This window comes from Falco peregrinus, chromosome Z, assembly GCF_023634155.1.
Source record: "Falco peregrinus isolate bFalPer1 chromosome Z, bFalPer1.pri, whole genome shotgun sequence".
Classification (NCBI taxonomy): Eukaryota; Metazoa; Chordata; class Aves; order Falconiformes; family Falconidae; genus Falco; species Falco peregrinus.
The window spans coordinates 41804861-41825790 of NC_073739.1; the positions used below are offsets into that span (position 1 = coordinate 41804861).

Consider the following 20930-nt stretch of genomic DNA (forward strand, 5'->3'; position numbering starts at 1 on the left):
GCAGTAGAAGGACAGTGAAAAACCAGGTACTCCCAAAATTTTGAGGTCACAATTATTCTAAAGCTAGGAGTTTTGAGAATCCCAGGTGGTTTATAAATCCATCGCTACCCCTCTGAGTTTCACTTACAATAGGAAATTGTTAACAACTACAAGTGCAGAGAACTGCCTACTTCGTGTAATCTGAAGGCTGAACAGATCCAGATGCAATAGTTTTTTGATTTCTATTTTTGCTGCCTTTTATCTTAAGGAAATGTATTAAGATGTTGTAAAATACTGCCAGATTAAAAGGAATAACTAGGAAAGAAGCATTATTTACCTATTTTCTTCCTGATTAATTGTGTTAAATTACACAATGGCATGTTGGACTAGATGATCTTTAAATGTCCCTTCCAACCCAAACTATGATTCTGTGATAATGCTGCTTCCCATATCCTTAATGACATGACTGAGAACATATAAACACAAGGCACCTGTAAAGTAGGTGGCTTGGAATCCGTGAGCAGCACAGGCAAAGAAGTCTACACTCCAGAAAAGGAGCATTCACCCTGCTTCTGAACAGCTTTGCAGTCTGCACTAAGCTCATGTCTCAGTTTTAGAGCAAGTAATGCCTGCAACCAGACATACCTTCAGTCTCACGTTGTACAGTGGAGCTGCACAAAACTCTCTGTGAAACTCCTTTGTATTTACTAGTTTATGCTATTTTAAAGGCTGTGTTTGAAAGGCTTCTGACTGCATGTAGTACAGCATGGCCTTCAGTTTCCTCCTCCTCTATTTAGTGTTTTATCTACTAACTAAAGCTGATTGGGACAGAAAACAAAAAAGTTAATATTGCATAATATGTAGACATATACAAGCTGGCTCAGGTCCAGGCCCACCATATAGTCCCTCTCCAAACTGCTGTGGAAATATTTGTTGGTCAAAACTATGTTTCTCCAAGGTTGACTGATGTAAAAAAATCACAGTTGTGTGTGTGTCTGTGCAAACAGGGAGTTGTGTAAGATGGATCTTTCAATTACTTTCAACAGAATTCCCCTCTGCAGAAAATGGCAATGCTGGGCCTGTATATCTTAAACAATACATAAACTTTATTTTGCAGATTCAAGTAATATCTACTGGCTTTCTGATGAGGGTCACATTCCACTCACTGTATATTGGTATTCAGCTCTATTTTAGTGTGGTTTTGCTCTTCCCACACAAATACTCAACACTAGATTGTTTTCTCTAAACAATTGTTGATAAGAGATCTGTCCTGGAATATGTGAGGATACTCGAGGAGCTTCAGTCACATGACTGAAAACCACAAAATTCCCTTTTTCATTGGTGTTTTCAATGTAGAAGACTAGACATGCTGCCAAAATTATGACATGAAATATTCAGCTCTATTTTGATCTTTCTTTTTTCTGTGTCTTGTTTTGCTAAAGATGATTTAAAACTCTGCTTGTTGAATCCAAAAACCAAACAGCTCATGCATTTGACAAGCTGCCAAGAATGCAGGACCCTGCCCTTCGCTTAGCCCACAAGCAAGAAAAATCTCCTACAAGATACTGCCAGCCAGCTATGCTGCACTAAATCTCACCGTCAGAAAATAACATTGGCAGCAAAATCAGCTGCAAAAGGACTGCATGCAGAGCAGTAACTTGCATACAGCCCAACCTATCAGTTAGACTTTCAAAGTGACTTGGTGGTGACAGGCATCTGGTAAATCAATCTGGAAAGAATCTATTTCAGATAACATCACATTTTTATTTTGTGGGATTGGGCTGAAGCACTATAGGAAAGGTAGATGACAAAAACATTAGGACAAACCATTTGTAATCATCATGTCTGTTGTGCATGGTGCCTCTTTCCCCCCTTCCCCTTTATATGTATACTGGCAGTGAAACAGTTGCAATACTTACGTGTTATCAAAGATTATCTGGCAATATATTTAATGATCAGTTCTTTATCTTCCTAAAATTCTCTCCAAAAAAAAAGAAAAAGAAAAAAAATGAAAAAGAGGAAAAAAAAATGAGAGTGATTTCTTTGCCCTGGCGAAATTTGTTCCTGTCTGTGTACACTATTAAATCCAGATTTATATTATCTATTAAATATAATATATAAAAAATACATAATGTATACTCTACTGCCCTTTGAAGGCTTGCCTACACACACACACCTTGGAATGGACTAAATGACATTATAAAATAGTCTCGTAAGGGAGGCTCAGGCTGCACCATATTTTATATATCAGTTAGAAAAAACCTCTAACATAAATTTCCAGCAAATCATTTGTTTGCTTCATATTGTGGCATGCAAAGATTAGATCACAGGCTGATGTGGGCTTTTTCAGCCTTTAGATACAGCAGTGAGCACAGAAGTGAAAACAGACGTAAAGCCATTAAAAATTTGCAATTAATAAGGATAAAGCTAAAAATCCTGTCCCCAGTGATGTCAATGCAAGTTTGCTCATTGGTCTGGAAGCTAGACAAGTTTTTATTCTTTGAATACACACCAGTGTCTTTCTGTCTTCTATAAAAATTATATAGGCTACAAAACTAACTGCTAGATCATACTCATTTTCAATAGCAACACAAAACCAAGTATTTTGCACTTTAAAGTACTGCAGTCTCAAGGTTCTTTTATCTCTAAATGGCTTTTAATCTGTTTTATTTTCACTGTGTACTCCTTAATTACAAAGGTTCATTATTTTTTGTAGATCTAGATTTGCAGCCTTTTGTGCTACTATCAGAAGTCTTGCACTATAACTCTCCTTAAAGGCCTGGCTTCTAAGCATGTGATTATGTGAATAATTGAAGGGACATTCATTTTAAAATGTTCATTTCCAGGACTCTCAGCTGTGGAGAAAAGCTTGAACACAGCTATGTGGAACAGAGGGCTGAAGTAGGGTTTGATAAGCCCCAAGTAACACGGGTGACTATCATTTAAGCTTCTTCCCAAGTGTATCCATCTCTACCTTGAAAGTAGTTGGGCTGTTTTGTGCTCTGTGTTGCACCCACTGAAAGGGTTTTTCGAGACTTCTTACAGTTAGAAAATTCTCACTTACATTCTCAAACATGCCAGTGCACACACATTTGTTTCTGAGACAGTAATGAACTTCTGCTTGAATAGCTCTTTAGCCTCCTGATTATACACATCTTGCCCCATTACATTTCTTGTTCACAATTCTTGCCCTTAGTAAAAGGGCCCAGGAAGGAAAACACACTGTACAGAATCCAGCATTTGATTGCTTGTTTCAGTGTAAGAATTTAAGCTGTTCTGAGTTGTTTGGTAGGGAAGCGATTAAGCTAATTGTTTCTTTTAATAATTAGAGCTAGCAATGATGTAGCATTCCTGGTGTGGAAAAAAATGGCAGCACATGTATTTTCTGTAATGTTGCTGAAAATCGTTTGGTCTCATCTACATCAGCAAGGATACAGATTCTTGAAAATTCTTGCTGACCGTTCATTAGTTGCCTCTCTAACCTGGGGCCTATTATATCACTATTCTTCGTGACTCAAGTCTGAATAAGCTGGTTTAGGCAAACTCCCCAGAAGTAAAAATAATGTCAAAAAACATTCTGATTTCATATGTTTGGTTACCCATTTGGATCAGTTTCAACCAATTTTGCAGAGTTCCTGGCCACATAATGTGTACTATGGAATGCAGCTCTGTGAACAAAACCAAAGTCAAACAGTCCTTCTTCATAACTGCCACAAAGGAAAAAAATGCCACAGTAAATTAAAAGCATGATTATTCCAGGTCAAATCAAGAGTTAAAATACAACTTAAAAGCTAACTACATTGATCAGCAAAGAGAGAAGATGTAACTTGAGCAAAGTTATGCTTCCATAGGCTTTAATTTAAGGTTTATCTACTCAGCATGTTGAACTTTTGGCCAACATAAATATGCGTTGGGGAATAGCTTGAAAACAGACCAGGTAACTTGTATGTCTCACCAGAGAACAACTTAAAGATGTAAGACTAAATAAGGGAATAGTTTTGAAACTTCATTTGCTTCACCTCTTTGTTGGTACCTCTATGTGAGCATTTCAGTGGGGCTGACTCTGCTCCCAGACCAAAGACATGAGACATCACCATGGCAATATCAAGCCCTGGATCTGATGAACTGGAGAAGAGAGGTAGGAACTGATTGTATATCGTATTGAATGCAAGCTCTTCAAATCCTCAAGGGCTGGACAGCAATTTTGCAGGGATACTGTTAAGGAACAAATAAAATAGTAATTTCTGAAAGTAAATTTAAGAGTATTAAGCAAGGTATGTTTATTGAAAGCATTCCAGTACACTGGGAAAAATGAAGTTACTTCCCACTGATGTGGCTTTTTTCTCTACAGATTTGTTTACATACCTGATAGGAGACAGAAGCATTTGAGTCACCATGCTATTTTTTTATTTTTTTTAACTGTCCTTGATATCAGTTACATGTTCCCTCACTCACCTTAAATCAGGCCTTCATCTCTTCCTAAAACTAGGCCACAGCTAGAAGCTTGACAGCATTTTGTAAGTATTTTGGCTCCATTTTATGTAAGACTAGATTAATGCAAAGCCAAGTTATCTCTACAGTCTGATTACAAAGTTCCTGAGTCTGCAAGATGCAAAATGGCCTCAGTTCTGGAGTCATCACCATTTTGGAAGCTTGGAGATCTGTTACTGATGACTTGTCAAAAACTTCAGTACTATTCATGATGACTGGTATTGAAAAGGCTTCACAAAGTCATGTGAGTTGCACCTACACAGGTAACCTACAGCATGTCCATGTTCTCTGTCACCGTGCCAACAGGTCTTTGCTAATGACTTCCCTTCCCCTCTGTATTTCAGTGGACACATGCAAGCTGCCTGGCTGGCCAGGTGCTCCATCAGACAGCTGAAGGACCCAGAAAGCAGTGAAGATCTCACATGCTGCTTTCCTTGTCCCCCATTTTCACTCACCATCAGAAGCTCTTTGCTATGCATGCACCAATCTACACTGCCAGATTTGTAGGCTCTGTTACTAGCTGATGCTGCTTCTTATCCTCTTGATCCATCCTGTCACACATACCACTTCATAGTCTACTTGTCTAGTTCTTCCTTTCTGTGCTTCCTGAGTTCTTTAAGCCAAAAGAGTGCCCATTGTTCTTTGGGCCCGGGGAAAAAATATGCATATTTAGGAAAACTGCCTAGCAACTGCTTTCCTTATTGCAAGGCGAGAGGCTATTTGCATAAGAAAACCTTCCAGCTGGAAGCCTTCGAAGACTCTGCTGGGAGCCAGTGCTGTGACCAGTCCTCAAAGGAGAACTCCCATACAGTCCTGCTCCCTCTGGGTGGTCTTTCTGTGCTGTCCCCACCATCAGTGGGGGCAGTGGAACAAGGTGCATGAGTGCACTGCAGCAGTCAGGAGCTGCTGCTCCACTTTCTGGCTGTGCTCACTGTGCTCACAGAGAGCTTTTTCTCGTTTTATTCCTGCATCATCTTTTCCTCACACTGTGTGCATCACACATCTCAAAGTCAACAGCTTCAGCTGCTAACCTTTGGAGTTCTGACATTTGCTTTGCAGATTTCCTGCCCAAAGTGACAATCTGTAGCGCTACAGTACAGTATCTCCCTCTCCAGATATTTACATGTGGTTCCCCCACAACAATTACTGAACAGCATTAATGGTCTGCAGAAAGACCTGGTCCAAGAAGAAAAACTGAAGAAATCACTTCACCATTTCTCTTGCTGTTCTGTGTCTGGTCTCTAGAAAATGTTGCCTGTAAACTTTAGTTTCTAAAGCCCCAGACAAAACATTAGCTTTTGATAAATAAAATAAAATAATAAATAAATAAAAAGCCCCACCAATATTCCAACTACAATCCAGCAAACTGTGAAAAGGGTTGGAATTGAGGACATGGCCCTCTTATATGCTAAACAGTGGTGAAATCACTTCAGCACCTGCAAAAATGGCTTTGTAGGGCTGTGCTGCTACTTAATGGAATGAGACGATTTTGATCAGTCCTGCAAAGCTTTCCAAACTGCTGTTCATAAAACTAGTTTCAATGTGTGAATCATTGCTTTCCTGCAATTTATATCCATATGTGTAGTTATTTTTGAGAATGATTCAGTTTTGTATATATAATTTTAAAAGTACTTTTTAAGTTAATGAACATCTGTGATAAGAGCCCCTCAACAGAAAAGCTTGTGTCAGCCACCACTGATGCTGACTGTAAATTTTCTGCTTTTCTATAGCATGCATATGAATCCTAAGGCCCTTTACCGACAGCATACAGCAGGAGTAACCCCGCTGGACACCACACCATTAAAATGCTTTAAAAATGGGGTGGGAAACCCAAAATTTCTATCCATTTGAAAACTGTAATATCTCTTTTATAACCAAAATGGAACCAAACAGTAAATTCTTAAAACTCTTTTTAACAGAAACAAATAGAGGGAAAATTTCCATTTGAAAATTTCCAAACACTTTGAATTAATTTTTTGATTGACATATATTCAAAGCTTTCAGCTATAGTTCAACAGGATTTCTGTATTTCATGGCATATGTTTCTAGGTGCTGCTTCCTGGCTAAGCTTATTTTCTCAAGATGAACCTATTTCTTGACACCCTGCATGAGGACCATGTTGTGAATATAATGAGGGTGGATTTACAAAGGAATAATTAGACACCCAAACACAGTAAGTTGTCAAGTAACTGGTCACAGAAGCAAGGTCACTCTGCTCTAGTTTGTCTTTTAATCAGCTCCACTTTTCAACCTAGTTATTATGTTTTTCTGTTTCTGCCCTCTCTACACATTTTGATCTCACAGTCTGAAGGAGAATGTGCTCCAGGACCCATGGAGCTCACATTTCATGTGAGAAGGGGCTTAATTCTGGCAAAACAAAGTATGTCACAGCCTCCCAGTTGAAAATCTCATTTTCTGTATTACCGTCTTGTCATTAATTCTGCAAGATGTAGTTTATTAAGAACTCACTCTTAAATGCAGCATACTACACACATGAGACATCTAATGTTCCTTCTCCTAGATATGCAAAACTTTCTTGGACTCCCCTTTTAGGATCTGTGACAGTGAAAACAGATAGAACAGAATTGTAAGTAAGACCGATGACCCTGGTGTGAAGATGATGAGAAAACTTCACTGGAGAAGTGACTACATCTATAGCCATGCTAAAAAAGACAGAACTGTACTTGCTTGAGACACAGCTGAATTTGGCCTCTCTGTGTAGAGCTGAGCAGGTTAGAAAACTGCAAGTCCAGACAAAACACCAGCGGTCAGGGATGGGTAGGTAAGAGCTGGGGAAAAAGCATGCTTCCTGCACACAACAGAATGTACTCTGGCACGGACAAGTAGTAACAGGCATCAAGCCATGCTGCTAATCCTTTAGCATCAGGATAATGCCATGTCCTGGTGCATACAAGTTTCTAAATGCTGACATTGTGGTGACCTTTAGGAAGCCTAAAAGCCCTCTAAAATCATTAGGTCTAGTTCTGCTTGTGATTATGTTACTTTAAATTCAGAGTTAGTGCACTGACTTCAAGGCAGCTAGCTCAAATTTACATCTCTCTAGCTGGCTGATTATTTCCTATATTGTTTCCAGTTGCATGAAATCATTTGTGCATGTCCTCTAGGACTGCTGGAACCCTCTGTCCTCCCCAGCTACACATGATGCAATGAGCCTCTGACGGAGGAGGAGAGCCGAGAAGTCCATGTAGGGAAGCAGATAATTTCCTTTTGAGCAATGGATGCAAAAATAGCAGCTAATAAAAAGCCTTCAAACTGTGCCTTCAAACTGTGACAATTCAATACACACACCTACGAGGATGCCTTGACAAGCTGCTTGACTTCTCAGTAACTCTTTCTTGTTTTCTTTAGTGCAGCATCCTTCAAACTCCCACACACAGGTATTCATTTCTATAGTGACAGCTGAGACCTACAGGTGTTTGCTGCTGTTGCCCTTTCAGAGTAGACAGACACTTGTTCCTCACTGTAAACATTTGTATTGTGGTGCTTGCCTGGCTAGTTACAGCCCAAATAATGATAAACCAGCCTTTTCTTTTTTTAGCCCCTTGCTGTCATGCGTTAATTCTCTTTGGATACAGGCATTTGGTACTGGAAATAGCTTAAGTGAGACCACTTTCTGGTGATTATTTTACTAGCACTATCTTTTAGCAAATGTTTCAGAGATTCACCAGAAAATTGTATTATGCAGTTGCCAGAAATACAGCACCCTACAATATTAGACTCACACATGAAGGAAGGACTATGCCTAGTGGCAAGATGTTCTTTGCCATTGACTAATGTTATTTCACTTTCTTCAAACTGCTACTCTGGCTTTGCTAAGCAACAATGGAGATCAGAATCAGGACTGTATGCTGAGGACTATAATACTCCCAAGTGTCAAAATGGTTTCTCAAAAGGGTTTTTGACCTTTTTATGCAGAGAGAAGGTCTGAAAGCTGGGTGTTCTTATAATTTGCCCAGAACAGCAAATTGTGTAATCCTTTTTCTGGAAGTCTTCCTGGTAGGCTAAGAAGTAATATTAAGCCTTAGTAAAACTAAGAATTAAGAACTTCTCATGTCTTAACTGAAAGTGTACAGGAACTTTAAAAAGATACCCTTTCCCAAAATGCTTACTTAATGTTAACATTAAATAGAAGTAATAAAGAAGTAAAACATTAAGAAACAAAGCCACAAAAATCCAGGAATCTTCCTTACAACTCTTTCTCACTGCCTCAGCTGTTTATTTTTTGGTACCATGATTCTGTTTCTTTAGTTATTTACTCACCACCAAATCAGACAAGACCTGAATTTTATTTTTTTTTAAAAAAAGCAACCTCCAAAGACACTAAAACTAAGAGAGATACAACAGCCACGTACTGTGGCAGTACGTACTATAAAATCATTAAGTGAGGGATTGAAACCAAAAACTTAAGGGATGTTCTTCATTTGGAAGGAATGGAAGATGAGAATGGCCCAGGGAACTGTTTGACAATACAGTGACTGTGTGCCAAAGACACAAGGCTATGCAAGTCTAGGATGTACCATGCAGCACGTTTTCATGAGAGCCTGGGAAGCGCCTCTGATTCAAGAATGGGCAAAATCTCATTTGGAAAATACTGCTCATAGTTCTAGTGATGTCTGTAGCAGAAAGAGACACAGAAACTACTGTTTCATACACTGAAAGTCATGGGAGAAGGCTACTATGAGAAGAAAAATTAAGAACCATTTCTCCTGACAGTGTGCTTTTTTTAACCCTCCAAAACAGTTTGGGAGAGGAAAGGAGCACTTCTTCTAAATGCACTTGAAATGTAAAAGCTAAGAAGGGAGGAGTATAATGTGATCAAGGAGGTGTACTTTGGTCATGAGTTAATCCAGGCTGCTGATAAAAAACCAAAATTTGCAGCCATTAGGACAGTGAGGTTGTGGAACAGCCTTCCAGGGAAAGCTCTGGCAGCATGATCCTACTTATTTGCAACATACACTTTGATGGAGGGGGCTGTGTGACAGGACAGGAGTAATCCAGGAGTTAGAAGTTCAAGCTTCAGTGACACAAGACTGCTGATATCCAATTTGGTGGTATACCTGGGAGATACTTGAGAAGAAGCCTGTCAGCATTTTGCACACTGCTCTGTATTGACTTATTAACTAATGTCTTTCTTCAGGACTTGTGTTGGCCACCTGCATTTTTGTTTTCCCTCTTCCTGTATGATCTGCCTCTGGGTCAACTTCAGTTCCCACACTGCTCTGAGGCACTGAGGACAGGCAACAGGGCCAGATGTGCTCTGACGGTTGTCACCAAACCCCAGTAATGCCACAGGCTGCTGCATCTGCCTCATGCACTCATCACATTACAATTTGCCAGCTTAGAAGGTAGTTCTCCCTGAGACAGACTGATGGGGATTGCTGTCACCTCCTGTTATGTGTCATGTGTGGCTGATTTTCTAAGATCAAGGAATCATAGAATCAGAATGGTTTGGGTTGGAAGGGACCTTAAAGATCACCTAGCTCCAACCCCCCTGTCACAGGTATGGACACCTTCCACTAGACCAGGCTGCTGAAACACCATCCAACCTGGCCTTGAGCACTTCCAGGGAGGGGACATCCACGGCTTCTCTGGGTAACTCAGGAATTGTTGCCAAACATAATTTCTCTTTAGGTGCTTAGGACACTGTTGATACCCTTGACACCTCCTCTTTTCCCTGGCAGACTGGGATATTTATGGGGTTTGGTGCCTCATTTAGAAGGGGCTGAAGTGTTAATGAGTGTTAGGCTTTTCCATGTGGCTTGAGGAGGTCTGAGACATGTACCTCCTCCTACCCTACTGCTTGGCTTCCTGCAAGACTAGAAAGGTTCCTGCGAGACTCAGTTACCTATGTTGCTTCTTCCAATCCTACATGCTATGCTCTCTTTAACTAGCAAAACATGGTACAAAATCTTAAAGAGAAACTGAGTCAGTGGACTTTCCACTTTAAATACATCCTCTTGGTCTTCTGCCCCACCTGTGCCAGAAGTGGAGGAAGCTAATTTGTGACTTAGGAACCTCTCTCTCCCTTTGGGGCCTAAAGAAAGATGGAAACCTCACTAATAGCCCCAGCCTTTTGACAGATCCTTGCGCGATTTGTACAAGCAGGGGAAAGGTTGTTTTCTCCACTGTTCCTTGTGCTGTCCATAAAGGCAAGTAAGCTATACAATAGCTAAATAGGGATTACACAACTGAGCTCCATAAATCTAAATCAGAAACAGAGTCTCTATCCTTCACTGGACAAACATAAAAATGTGGAAGGGTGAAATTCTGGTCCTAATGAAGTTAATGGCAATGTTCTTGCTCACTCTGGTGAGATCACAGTTTCATCCAAAATATTGGCTCAAGCCTGTAGTTGGCTGACCAGGCTGGATATTTAAAGCATATCCATATCCCTGTTAAGTTTTTCCAAGTACTGGAATAAGACAACTTTTTTTTTTTTTTTTTTTTTTTTACTTCTCTTTTTAAAGCTTTTTTCTTATGATAAAGAAATGCAGAGAAGTATTTTAAGACCAAGTACTGATCAACCACATGCAGACCTGAACTGGAAGCCTAAAAAGGGCCTGATATACTATCTCTGAGTGCAAGAACAAATATTAGCAAAGTAGTTGTTCCCATGATTGAATGTCAATACTTTAAGCCACTGAAAGCTGCTGCTGAGTCATAGTACCTGGGTATCAGAGGGAAAGAAGGGAAACCTTGACCTGTGGGGGCTGGGATTCCAAACAACAAAAACCAGGCATCAACAAAACACACAAAAGCCCCTAAGGAACCCGAGACCTAAGCTCTGCAAGTAAATAACTTTGTGAAATAATCCACTGTACTACAAGGACTACAGTGCAGCTGAGTGTTGCTGGAGCTGTTTGGCACATAGACCAAATTAATTGCTTGACAGTCGTGTTAGTTTGGCCTGGGGTGGATAGCAGTGCTGGGTAAGAAAAGCCACTGCAGTTTTTCTGCATCCCCAGGCTCTGGTCTGACTCCCAAAACTATTGCTGCTACACTGAATGCTAGCATGTACTCCAGGGGTACCCCCACCCACAAGATTCCTGCCTGATGAAAAAGAAAGGAAGAAAGAATGGAGGAGAAAAAGGAAAGTTTGTCCAATTAGGGCCATGCATCACATGTATTTCCAGCTCAAGGGTTATTTCTCTCCCCCTCTTCCCAGAAGCATCTCTTAACAACTGAGCTGATTCAATGCAAAATGTCATTAACAACCTTAACAGTGAACAAGGACTGAGGATCATCCTTATTTTAGAGAAAGAAGCTATAAATAATCATTCCAGGCAAATCTAACATCCTGTAGTAGGATCCCCCAAAAAACCTGAATCCAGTGTATTAAAAACCACAAATGCTGAACCATTTCTCGCAGAGCTTTTTGGAGCTGTGTAAATACTTCCAACATGCATCAGCTAAAGCTGTCAAGGTTGGGGAAGAATTGCTTCTATGTATGTGATTAAGACTGAGCAGTTAAAAAGACTTAGCCTGCTATAAACAATTAGGTATGGGAGGTCAGTGCCATCCCAGTGTCATTGCTGACAGTTTCATTACTTAGGCTTGCCATGGATATAATTCTCCAGGCAACTGTATGGGAAATCATTATAGCCTTGACTGTTTCATGACCAGCTTCTCACCAGCCTGCATAGGGCCCAAGCAGGGCAGGCCAAACCCTCACAGGCTCAACTGTTAACTTCCAATTTTTACCGCTGTGAAATATGGTGGCATGGCAGGCTGTGGCTCTGACCCTCCTTTACCCCAGCTAGAAGCCAGTTGGAACACAAGGAGCCAGAGAAATAGCCTTTCTTGTTTTTTTCACTGTGCAGAACAAGCAACTACCCAACTTTTAAGTTTCATACCCATCCATCATACTACAAGCTTACACCATCAATTTGGATGGATGCATGCTACTTTACATCTTCATTCATCCCCTCTGACACCTGTCTACCTTCTCCTTTCATTCACACTTGTGTCTTTTACTAACACCTCTCTGCACTTAACTTTCCTGCCTTATTCATTCCCTCTCTCACATCCATGACTGCACCCTCTACACACTACTCCCTCTTTCTTCTTCTTTCTGCTCCACCCTGGACCCCACAGATCCCCTCCTGGCCTCAAAAAAAAAAAAAGTGAGGAAGAAGGAAAGAACAGGGTGATTCTGTATAAGAAGCAATGAGGAATGCAGTGTACCCCTTGAATGAGGTCCTTTGGGAGATACCCAAGGACTCTTCAGGTCACACAGAATTTCCTTTGGTGAACCCCTGATTCCTCCAGGTCATGGGTCTTGTTCTAAATTCATGCTTTGTTGGGTAGAAGCATTCCTTGAGTGTTCATGCGTAAGACTCAAAGATTAAACCCAGAGGTACACCAGCAGGTAAGATGACACCATGTCAGTACACTATTACATACCTGTGCCAGGTCTCAGTCGTTCCCAGGAAGCCCATATGATTACTTAGCTTCCATCCCTTTTTGCAGGTAGTTTTTCTGTTGCTTATTTTCCAAAAATAAGCAGAGCATTTATTGTTCAAAAATGCTGCTCGTCAAGGCCTTTGCGAACACTTACTGTACAGCACGGACATTCATTCTTACATGTAATGAAGAACGTGGTAAACAAATCTAGTCTCACTGAAGTACAGAACAGACACACGCCTCCAGTCCCAAAAAGTATTGCTCATATTTTAGATGCAAAACCAAGAAACCCTGGCCTTTGATGCTCACTGGTGTCCTTGCAAACACAGAGTCAGTCATTACCATTCTGTATATTCTTCCAAGTTCTGAAGTGCAGTCATGCTTGTTTTACATTGACCAAATAGCTTGAAGTGCCAAGTTTCCAAAACAACAAAATATAAGAGGAATCTGGCTCTTATATTTACTAAATACTAGGTTTGCCTCTTGAAAGGAAAGACAAAGAATAGAAGAGACCGTTATTTCTCAGCTGTTAAGTGAAACAACACTCAACAATAATTCTTGTGTGGACCTTCTCCTGCCCTGCCCAGCCCCAGCCAGATGTAGACAATCTTTTTCTGGGCATCCCAAACACTGATGCTGAGGTGATACTCACCTTTATGGACACAGCAGCCCAAATTCGGTGGCTAAAGAAGAGGTATTCATTTTATTTATAAAGAATTCACTGGCAACAAGTCATGTGAGAGGCAGATACATAAAATGTGCTCAAAGATGCTGAGGTGCTTATCTTATAGGTTAAACTCTAGGGTTTATAACTAACTGCTGGCCAGAGGTTTCCCTCCCCAAACCACGAACGCCCAATAGCTTCAGTTCCAATCATGAAATTACAAACTTGGTAGCAAACAGCAAATGCTGTCAATTACATGATTTGCCATATAGTACAAAGACATCAACAACAGTCATTAATCTACACAGTCCTGTTTATCTTGGCAATTGCAGAGGCCTTTTGCAAACTTCAGAGATCATTTTATGGCAATGAAGCTTAGGGAAAATGGCCCGGGCCAGAATGAACAAGCGTGACAGGCTACTCTTACCCACCACAAAACTCTTCAACCATAAGCAGTAGGACTAAAGATGTGGCTTAAGGCAGGAAAAACTTACTGACAGCCTTCCAGGTGCTAAGTATATAAAAGTTTCTCACCTAGTGTCTTCCTGAGTAAAATAACTGGTTCAGTGCTCCTGTCCAGTACTTACAACTCCTCTAGTAAACAAACATGATACAATACCTCCATTTTTTTAGCAATATATAAGAACATATTTTAATAAATTCAAAGTATTGGACCAAATTTGATTACCCATTCTTCCTTTTCATCTGCTGCTGCTTCTCCTTCACTAAAGCCAAGCAAACATGCCCAGAGAAAAAGACCTTTCTGTGATTTATTATTATAAAGCCAACATAAGAACAAGACATAACAACATAAGACATGCCAATCTTAATCTGATTAACTCTTTCCAAATTTACCAAAAATTCGTAACTCAAAACTACGTTCTCCATATGCCGACTTCTAAATTACCTGACAGATGGTAAAGTGTAAAAACAGAATCGGTCACATCAATAGGGTAAGATGACTGAAAGAGACCTAGGATATTACCAATTACAGCAGTTCACTTACCCTATAGTAGTCTGTGCTGTACACATCTCTAGACATCCCAAAATCCCCAATCTTCACCAGCAGGTTCTCACCAACCAGACAATTCCGGGTAGCAAGATCCCGATGCACGAAGTGCTGTGATGCCAGGTAAACCATACCAGCTGCAATCTGCTGGGCAATGTGAAGCATCTGGGATTGGGTCAGCTCAGCAGGACGGTTGCCTTCTGCCATCAGTACTGCATCTGGTCCATGTGCCCTGCAAAAAGCAGAAGCTGATTAAGTGACAGGCCATTTGCTAAGCTGGAGAGGTGAAGGGCATTAGTGAGCAGAAAACCACACAATTAACTTGCTCAAATATAATAACTAAAAGGGTTACACATTGGTGAAATAGCAGAAAATTTCTATCTTGGCTTCTTTCATTTACTGTTTTCCTTCATTGTGTGAAAGACAGGTGGTGTGAAGAGCATTACACAATGGGATGTTGGAATAAGGCATATGCATTCATAATAATACCCTTCTGTCCAATACTACTACCACCTTTCTTTGTATTCTGTTCTAGCAATGTTTTCTGGAGAAAGGCTGGCAAATGTAGGTGTTCAGTAACTGAGGAAAGAAAACCTTATCACTCTGTAAGAGCGAAAGGCAATAGAGTGAAAGGCAATGAAGCGGCATGCATAGCATCATTTTTCCTATGACCAGCATTTGTTGATTTCTACAGGGAGACAGGACATTGACTCTCCCATCTTTTCTTACAGAAGAAACAGTTAACTTCCTCCTGAGATGCCATCTGAGAAACAAGGCAGCAATTTTAGATTTACACTTCCAATTTCTTATTCAAATGCACAGCAGGAAACCTTTTTTCCTCATTTCATCATGAAGGGTGAATCCTGCCTGATCCAGGAATTCTTGACAACAGAAAGAGGACACAAAGCACACACCATTTGGAACAACTAAACAGCTTCAGAAATACAAGATTTTCAAGACCTAGCTTGGCCCTAAGATGTAATAATCAACTGATTAATGAGAAACTTGCATATACTCCAGCAGAGGGAGAGCCATTTTGCATTTGGAAAGCCAGCACTGGAACATGTCTTAACTATGTTATCTCTGATATACAAGTGTAACAACCTAGTATCCTGAACATACAGCTATAAACGTTTGTATACACAACATTTTTAATGAGTATTACGTGCTAATCCTTATCCAACTCATGAGGTCATCTGGCAAGCATTACTCATTTGATACACCTTTTAATATTCTGAATATCCCTTTCCATCCATTCCATTGTTCTGTGTTTTCAAAAGCTTTTTTAATTCCATTCCTGAAGACTATTGCTTCTAAGAGACCACCTCTCCTCTTCCCTTTCTCTACTTGTTTGTCTGACAAATACTCTAGAACTGTTTTTTATTTTCTCTCAAAAGTCCTTCCTTCCTACAAAGAGGAGTTTCAAAGGATCACCTTTCTAATCAATAGAGCTAAGGCCTTAATTCATCCCTAGAGGAAGGGCACAGGAGTTTGGAAAAGAGTTGCAAATTAATCAAAATTTGTGAGATCGAATCTGACACTACCTATTAGAAATATGATATTAAAATTGCCCCAGGGGAAGAATTTCATGTGCAAAGTGACAGATATGAGAAAGAAACGAAGAAGGGTATATAGTATTGCTGGGACTGAATCTGGCACCAGGCAAAGAAGCGCTCTGCCACAGGTTACATACAGGCAGCCATTCAGCTGGTCTGGGTTGGGGCCAAATAAACATGAGGATACGAAATCTCCAACCAAGACTCACAGGCAAATACCTATTGAAACACACTGTACCTTTTCATTGCATGGATTTTTTTTTAATGACTGCTCTCAGACAAGGAGCTCTGAGTCACTGAATTAGAGAACTCTTCATCTTTTACTAGCTTCCTTGAGAACATGGTCTGTATCTAATTAAACTTTCGGATTATTCTTAACACTCCATCCACCTTGCTTGTCCTCGTAGCGGTGGCTGCAAATGAGGTGCTCCTCAGTCTCTGCAACAGCCAGGAACATAGACAGAGATTTCTTTGGATCCACATCATCCTCCACTACTTAGAACAAGCACAGGGCAGGCATGACTTCGAGGCTTTAGTCCTAGATCTGAACAGGCTTTGGCTGCAGGCAGACGGTAGGGCTCGTTTGAGTTACATTTCGATTCATTTTCCCCTGACAGCCTTTGGTGGCGCTGCAGGGTAAGAAATACGGGCTGTGACCGCCGGCTTGCACCACCTCTATCTGCAGCACTAGCTGCAGCAAATGTGAGAGGAATGACAAATTGGGGCTTAGGTTTAACAGCTTATCCCAGCACCATCTTTTTATGCTGATCGATAATGATTTATAATTCTTAACCAAGACCTGAAGTAAGAAATATACTGTCTGCTAAACAACCTTTCTGTCCAGTAATTCAGAATCTGAGTTACAAGGTAAGAAAAGGACAAACAAAAAGAATGAAAGAGTAAGTATTTCTTGTGAAGTAAGAAATTACTTCTTTCCAGCTACGAATCTGGCTTCTTCTAATGGAAATTCAATGTTCTGAAAAGTACTGGGATGGCATCTTAGGAAACTGCAGTTCTCTCGTGATCCATAGCAGAGGTCCAAGCAGGCAAATGGAAATGCCCTGACATGGCTCTGACAATATACTTAAATCCTCTGCCAGAGAGATAATCAGTCTGGAAAAAGCTGTAGTGTTTGCTCTGCATTCCAGTTCAAGCCCTAGCCTCCCTGCCAAAGCTGGCAGCCTTGCTAATAAGGGAGGATGCTAGTTGATGTAATTTGCTTTTACAGTGTGGCTACTGGTTCAGCAGAGATTAGAAAGACCACAAACTCATTTCACACAGGCTATCAGAAATGCACAAATGGTGACACTAGCAATCACTAGCCATTTCAGTCAGATAGAAAACCTGAACCCATTTAAAGGGACAGTAGTTTTGATTGGTTTACAGCTTTGTCATAGATAACTTTCAAAAATAGTGGTAACCCTAGTTATCTTCAGCAGGAGAGATCTCAGTACATTGAAATGCCTTTGTAATATCCTTTGATGAAGATGACGTAGAAGACCTTGAAAGAACAGTCCCTTATGCAATTTTTTTTTCTTTACATAGGAGCAAAGGCTGTCTCTCAACTGTTTGTTTTTATGCCAACAAGTGCAGGCTTGTGGAAATGGCACAAACACAAGACTAGTGTTCATAACTTCCTGGTTCATGTGTTACCTATTATTGTGAACCTTAGATATCATCTATTTATTTATGACTGGTTTACTGCCAGATTTCAATTCCTGATGCACACTCCTGAACAGCTTTTTGAAATAAAGCCCTAATCTGGGTAATAATAATAAAGATGTAGCATTTTCTACTGCACTGGTTTCCATGGCGCACAGTTTTCTTGCTTCAGGTTAATGGCAGTCTTTCCAAAACACAGAGGAGGGAAGAGAAAAGGGTTAGATTTCAAAAGCTCTTAGACGCCTACAGATAGGGATAGGTGTTGAGTGGGATATTCCCAAGTGCTACCAGAAAGCCTGCAAGAAAATTATTCCCACTGTAAGATTTATAACCAAACATTTCAGAATATGCTGAAATATATTGGAAACAATATTTCTTTTGTTCCTATTTGTTTGGTGCAAAGCATAAGACTTGACTTAATAGTAATTCCAAACAAGCAAAGAAACAGGCCCCACATCCCAGTACAGAAGACGAGAGCTGCACAAATTTGTACTCCTAGACATCATCATTTTCCAGTGGTAGTAGTAAATTTAACATTAAGTACCACGAACACCTATCTTCTCTGCCCACTTCTGGCTCAGCAGCACAACATATGTTCATGGATCTACCTGAGGAATTTGTTAAGATCTCCATGCTTCATATATTCAAAGACCATGATGAGTGGATCACCCTCAACACAGACGCCGTAGAACTTGACGATGTGCTCATGTTGTAGGTTAGTTAGCAGCTCTGCCTCGCGGTGGAAATCCTTGCGGGCATTGTCACTGGCATCCTTCAGTGTCTGGCAAAGAAAACAAAAATTTAAGGAAGGGGAGATATTCACTGAAGGTGGCAAATGTAGGATGGCACTGTAAGGGTAACGTAAGGACAGCCTACTGCATAAAGCATGGAGGAAGTACTTTTTTAGTAACTCTTTTAGAAATGCAGATGTAATGTTTAAATGCAATTAAATATTGTCAGTACAATTTTCATTCTCCTGCCACACATCACCTCAAACAATTTTTGTTGTAAGAGGAAGCAGGAATACTCATGATCCAAGTGTTTTCCAAACACAGAACAAATAAACTGGTCTTATCCACAAAATATACTAGTACACAGCTGGTTCACACCCTTTAGCATTTAACTTAGGTAAACCCTAGTATCCTGTTGGTATTTACCTTCCTTGTAAGTTCTTTAAAATAAAAAATCTGCTTGCTTAAAATACTTAGTGGGAAAGTGGATGCATTCTTCATGTATTACTAATGTCACTGTTGCTGATGTTGGCCCCTATGGTGTACTGTATGTACATTAGGTAGATTTACACAAGGGTATGTCCCTGGAAGCAGAACTTAAAACCTCAAGACACCAGCCAGAAACTCATTTGAAATTCTGTAAATCTACTCAGATACCTAAGATTAAGCATATGTGTTAGTAACTGGAGGACCAATCCTAAATTGATAGAGAGGAAGTAGATGCAGATCAGAATTCTGGAGTGTTGATTTTTTTCACCCACTTTTATTTATACAGCTCTAAATTCTTGCATATTTTCATTCTGAAGGAAATATATCAACACTGGACCAAATAGAAGACTTAAATGTCATATAATGAAATAATGCTAATTTAACTGCCACACATACACAGTTTCAGATCTCTTCTTAAGAACTAAACATTCTTAGCAAGGAAACACTTTCATGCACCAAAAAAAGCAAATTCTGACAGGAATTGAAGGAGGAATAATTGTAATTGACAATCAACCACTCTTAGACTCTACCTTCAAAAGGTACAGTTGTTGCACTAAACTAATTCAAACAATATTTTTAAAACAGTAAGAGAAAGATAGCAGGTTACGAATGTTCACTAATTATTATTCACAGAAACTGATGTCTGGGCTCTGGACATCTGGATTTTAATTATACCTAGTCTTAATACAAAGAAAGATAAGACATGAAAGTAGTGGCACTATTGTAACTAATGATGTTTTTTTCCTGGCCATCTAGTAATTTTATTTTCTACCCTGAATTTATATACAGAGCATAAGACCAACCCCACTCATCAGAACAAATACAGAACAAGTTGATACTGTGCAATCACCCTGCCAACAAACCCAGGTTTTAGGTGCAATAGTCATGGTTTGTTCAAGCTTTTTCTTTAACAGAGACAATTCTATCCACTTTTCTGTATTATACTTATGCAAGCGTGAGAAGGAACAAAAAGATGACTGTCAGAGGAAATACTTGCTTTACTCGTGAAGCTGTAACCACAGGTCTTGAAAAATGAACAGCTACTATAATAAGGTTCAGATGGGAGGACAAGGAGCAGAGCAGACTGGATAGCCATCTGCCAAGTTCAGGGGCTTTTCCCTGTGGATTTCAGGCTCTATGGATCCTAGAGGCAATAGAAATCACTCATGCTACAGATGCACCTTCCCTGAGAGTCCCACTTAAAAACCTCATGGGTCTTCAGGCCCAGTATCCTTCCTCCACAAGTTTTACCAGTAACAATGCAACAAGGATGTTGCATCATCAAAGCTTCACAAGCTATGATATATTAATATACACAGCTATATCACTCAAGGTGGGTATCAAATTGGCTCCCCACTATGGTCCCCACACAATTACATCTGAACCAAGCAAGGACTGGAACTGAAATGTCTTCCAATGCTTCCAAGCTCTGGGGTGATGCTTTAACACGATACAGGCACCAATCCACAGTCCAATCTACACTACATAATGAAATCACTGGGAACAATTCTGTTGCCTCTTGAGTCTCTTCGGTGGTTTCATGTATAAAGCAATTGGACTGTAATTATTCTCAACAACAGAATTAGAAAAAACAATTCATACAAACCCCATTTTTAAATAATAGCAACCCAGAAAAAAAATTGACATGGAGAAGCATAGACTGATCCTCTTTCCACCGGGCTCTTTCCCTGGAAAGACTGTAAAAACCTGACAGCTCTGCCCTGTGAGGATGTAATACTGCACATTTCAGAAGACACTTTTTATCTCACAGAAACAGCAAAATTATCATATGACAGAGCAGTTGCCACAGCAATTATGCATTTTCTGTCAAACAGCAAAATGCACGAAGGTCTAAAACTCAGGTAAAACTTAGGCAGGGTTTCTACTACTGAGGGACAACTTGAATTTCTGTCACCCACCACTAC

The 20930-nt window shown here is 40.1% G+C and overlaps 1 protein-coding gene across 2 annotated transcripts in view; it reads right to left on the reverse strand.

Annotated features, from left to right (window-relative positions):
• The window catches only part of NTRK2 (neurotrophic receptor tyrosine kinase 2), a 210982-nt gene that overhangs the window by 33579 nt on the left and 156473 nt on the right, over positions 1 to 20930 (reverse strand). For both annotated transcript variants that reach the window (XM_055791270.1, XM_055791269.1), the window contains 2 exons: positions 18394 to 18566; positions 14565 to 14799 (listed from right to left, as the gene is read on the reverse strand). In XM_055791270.1, the coding sequence (XP_055647245.1) occupies positions 14565 to 14799; positions 18394 to 18566 (408 nt within the window). The remainder of the gene's footprint in view (positions 1 to 14564; positions 14800 to 18393; positions 18567 to 20930) is intronic.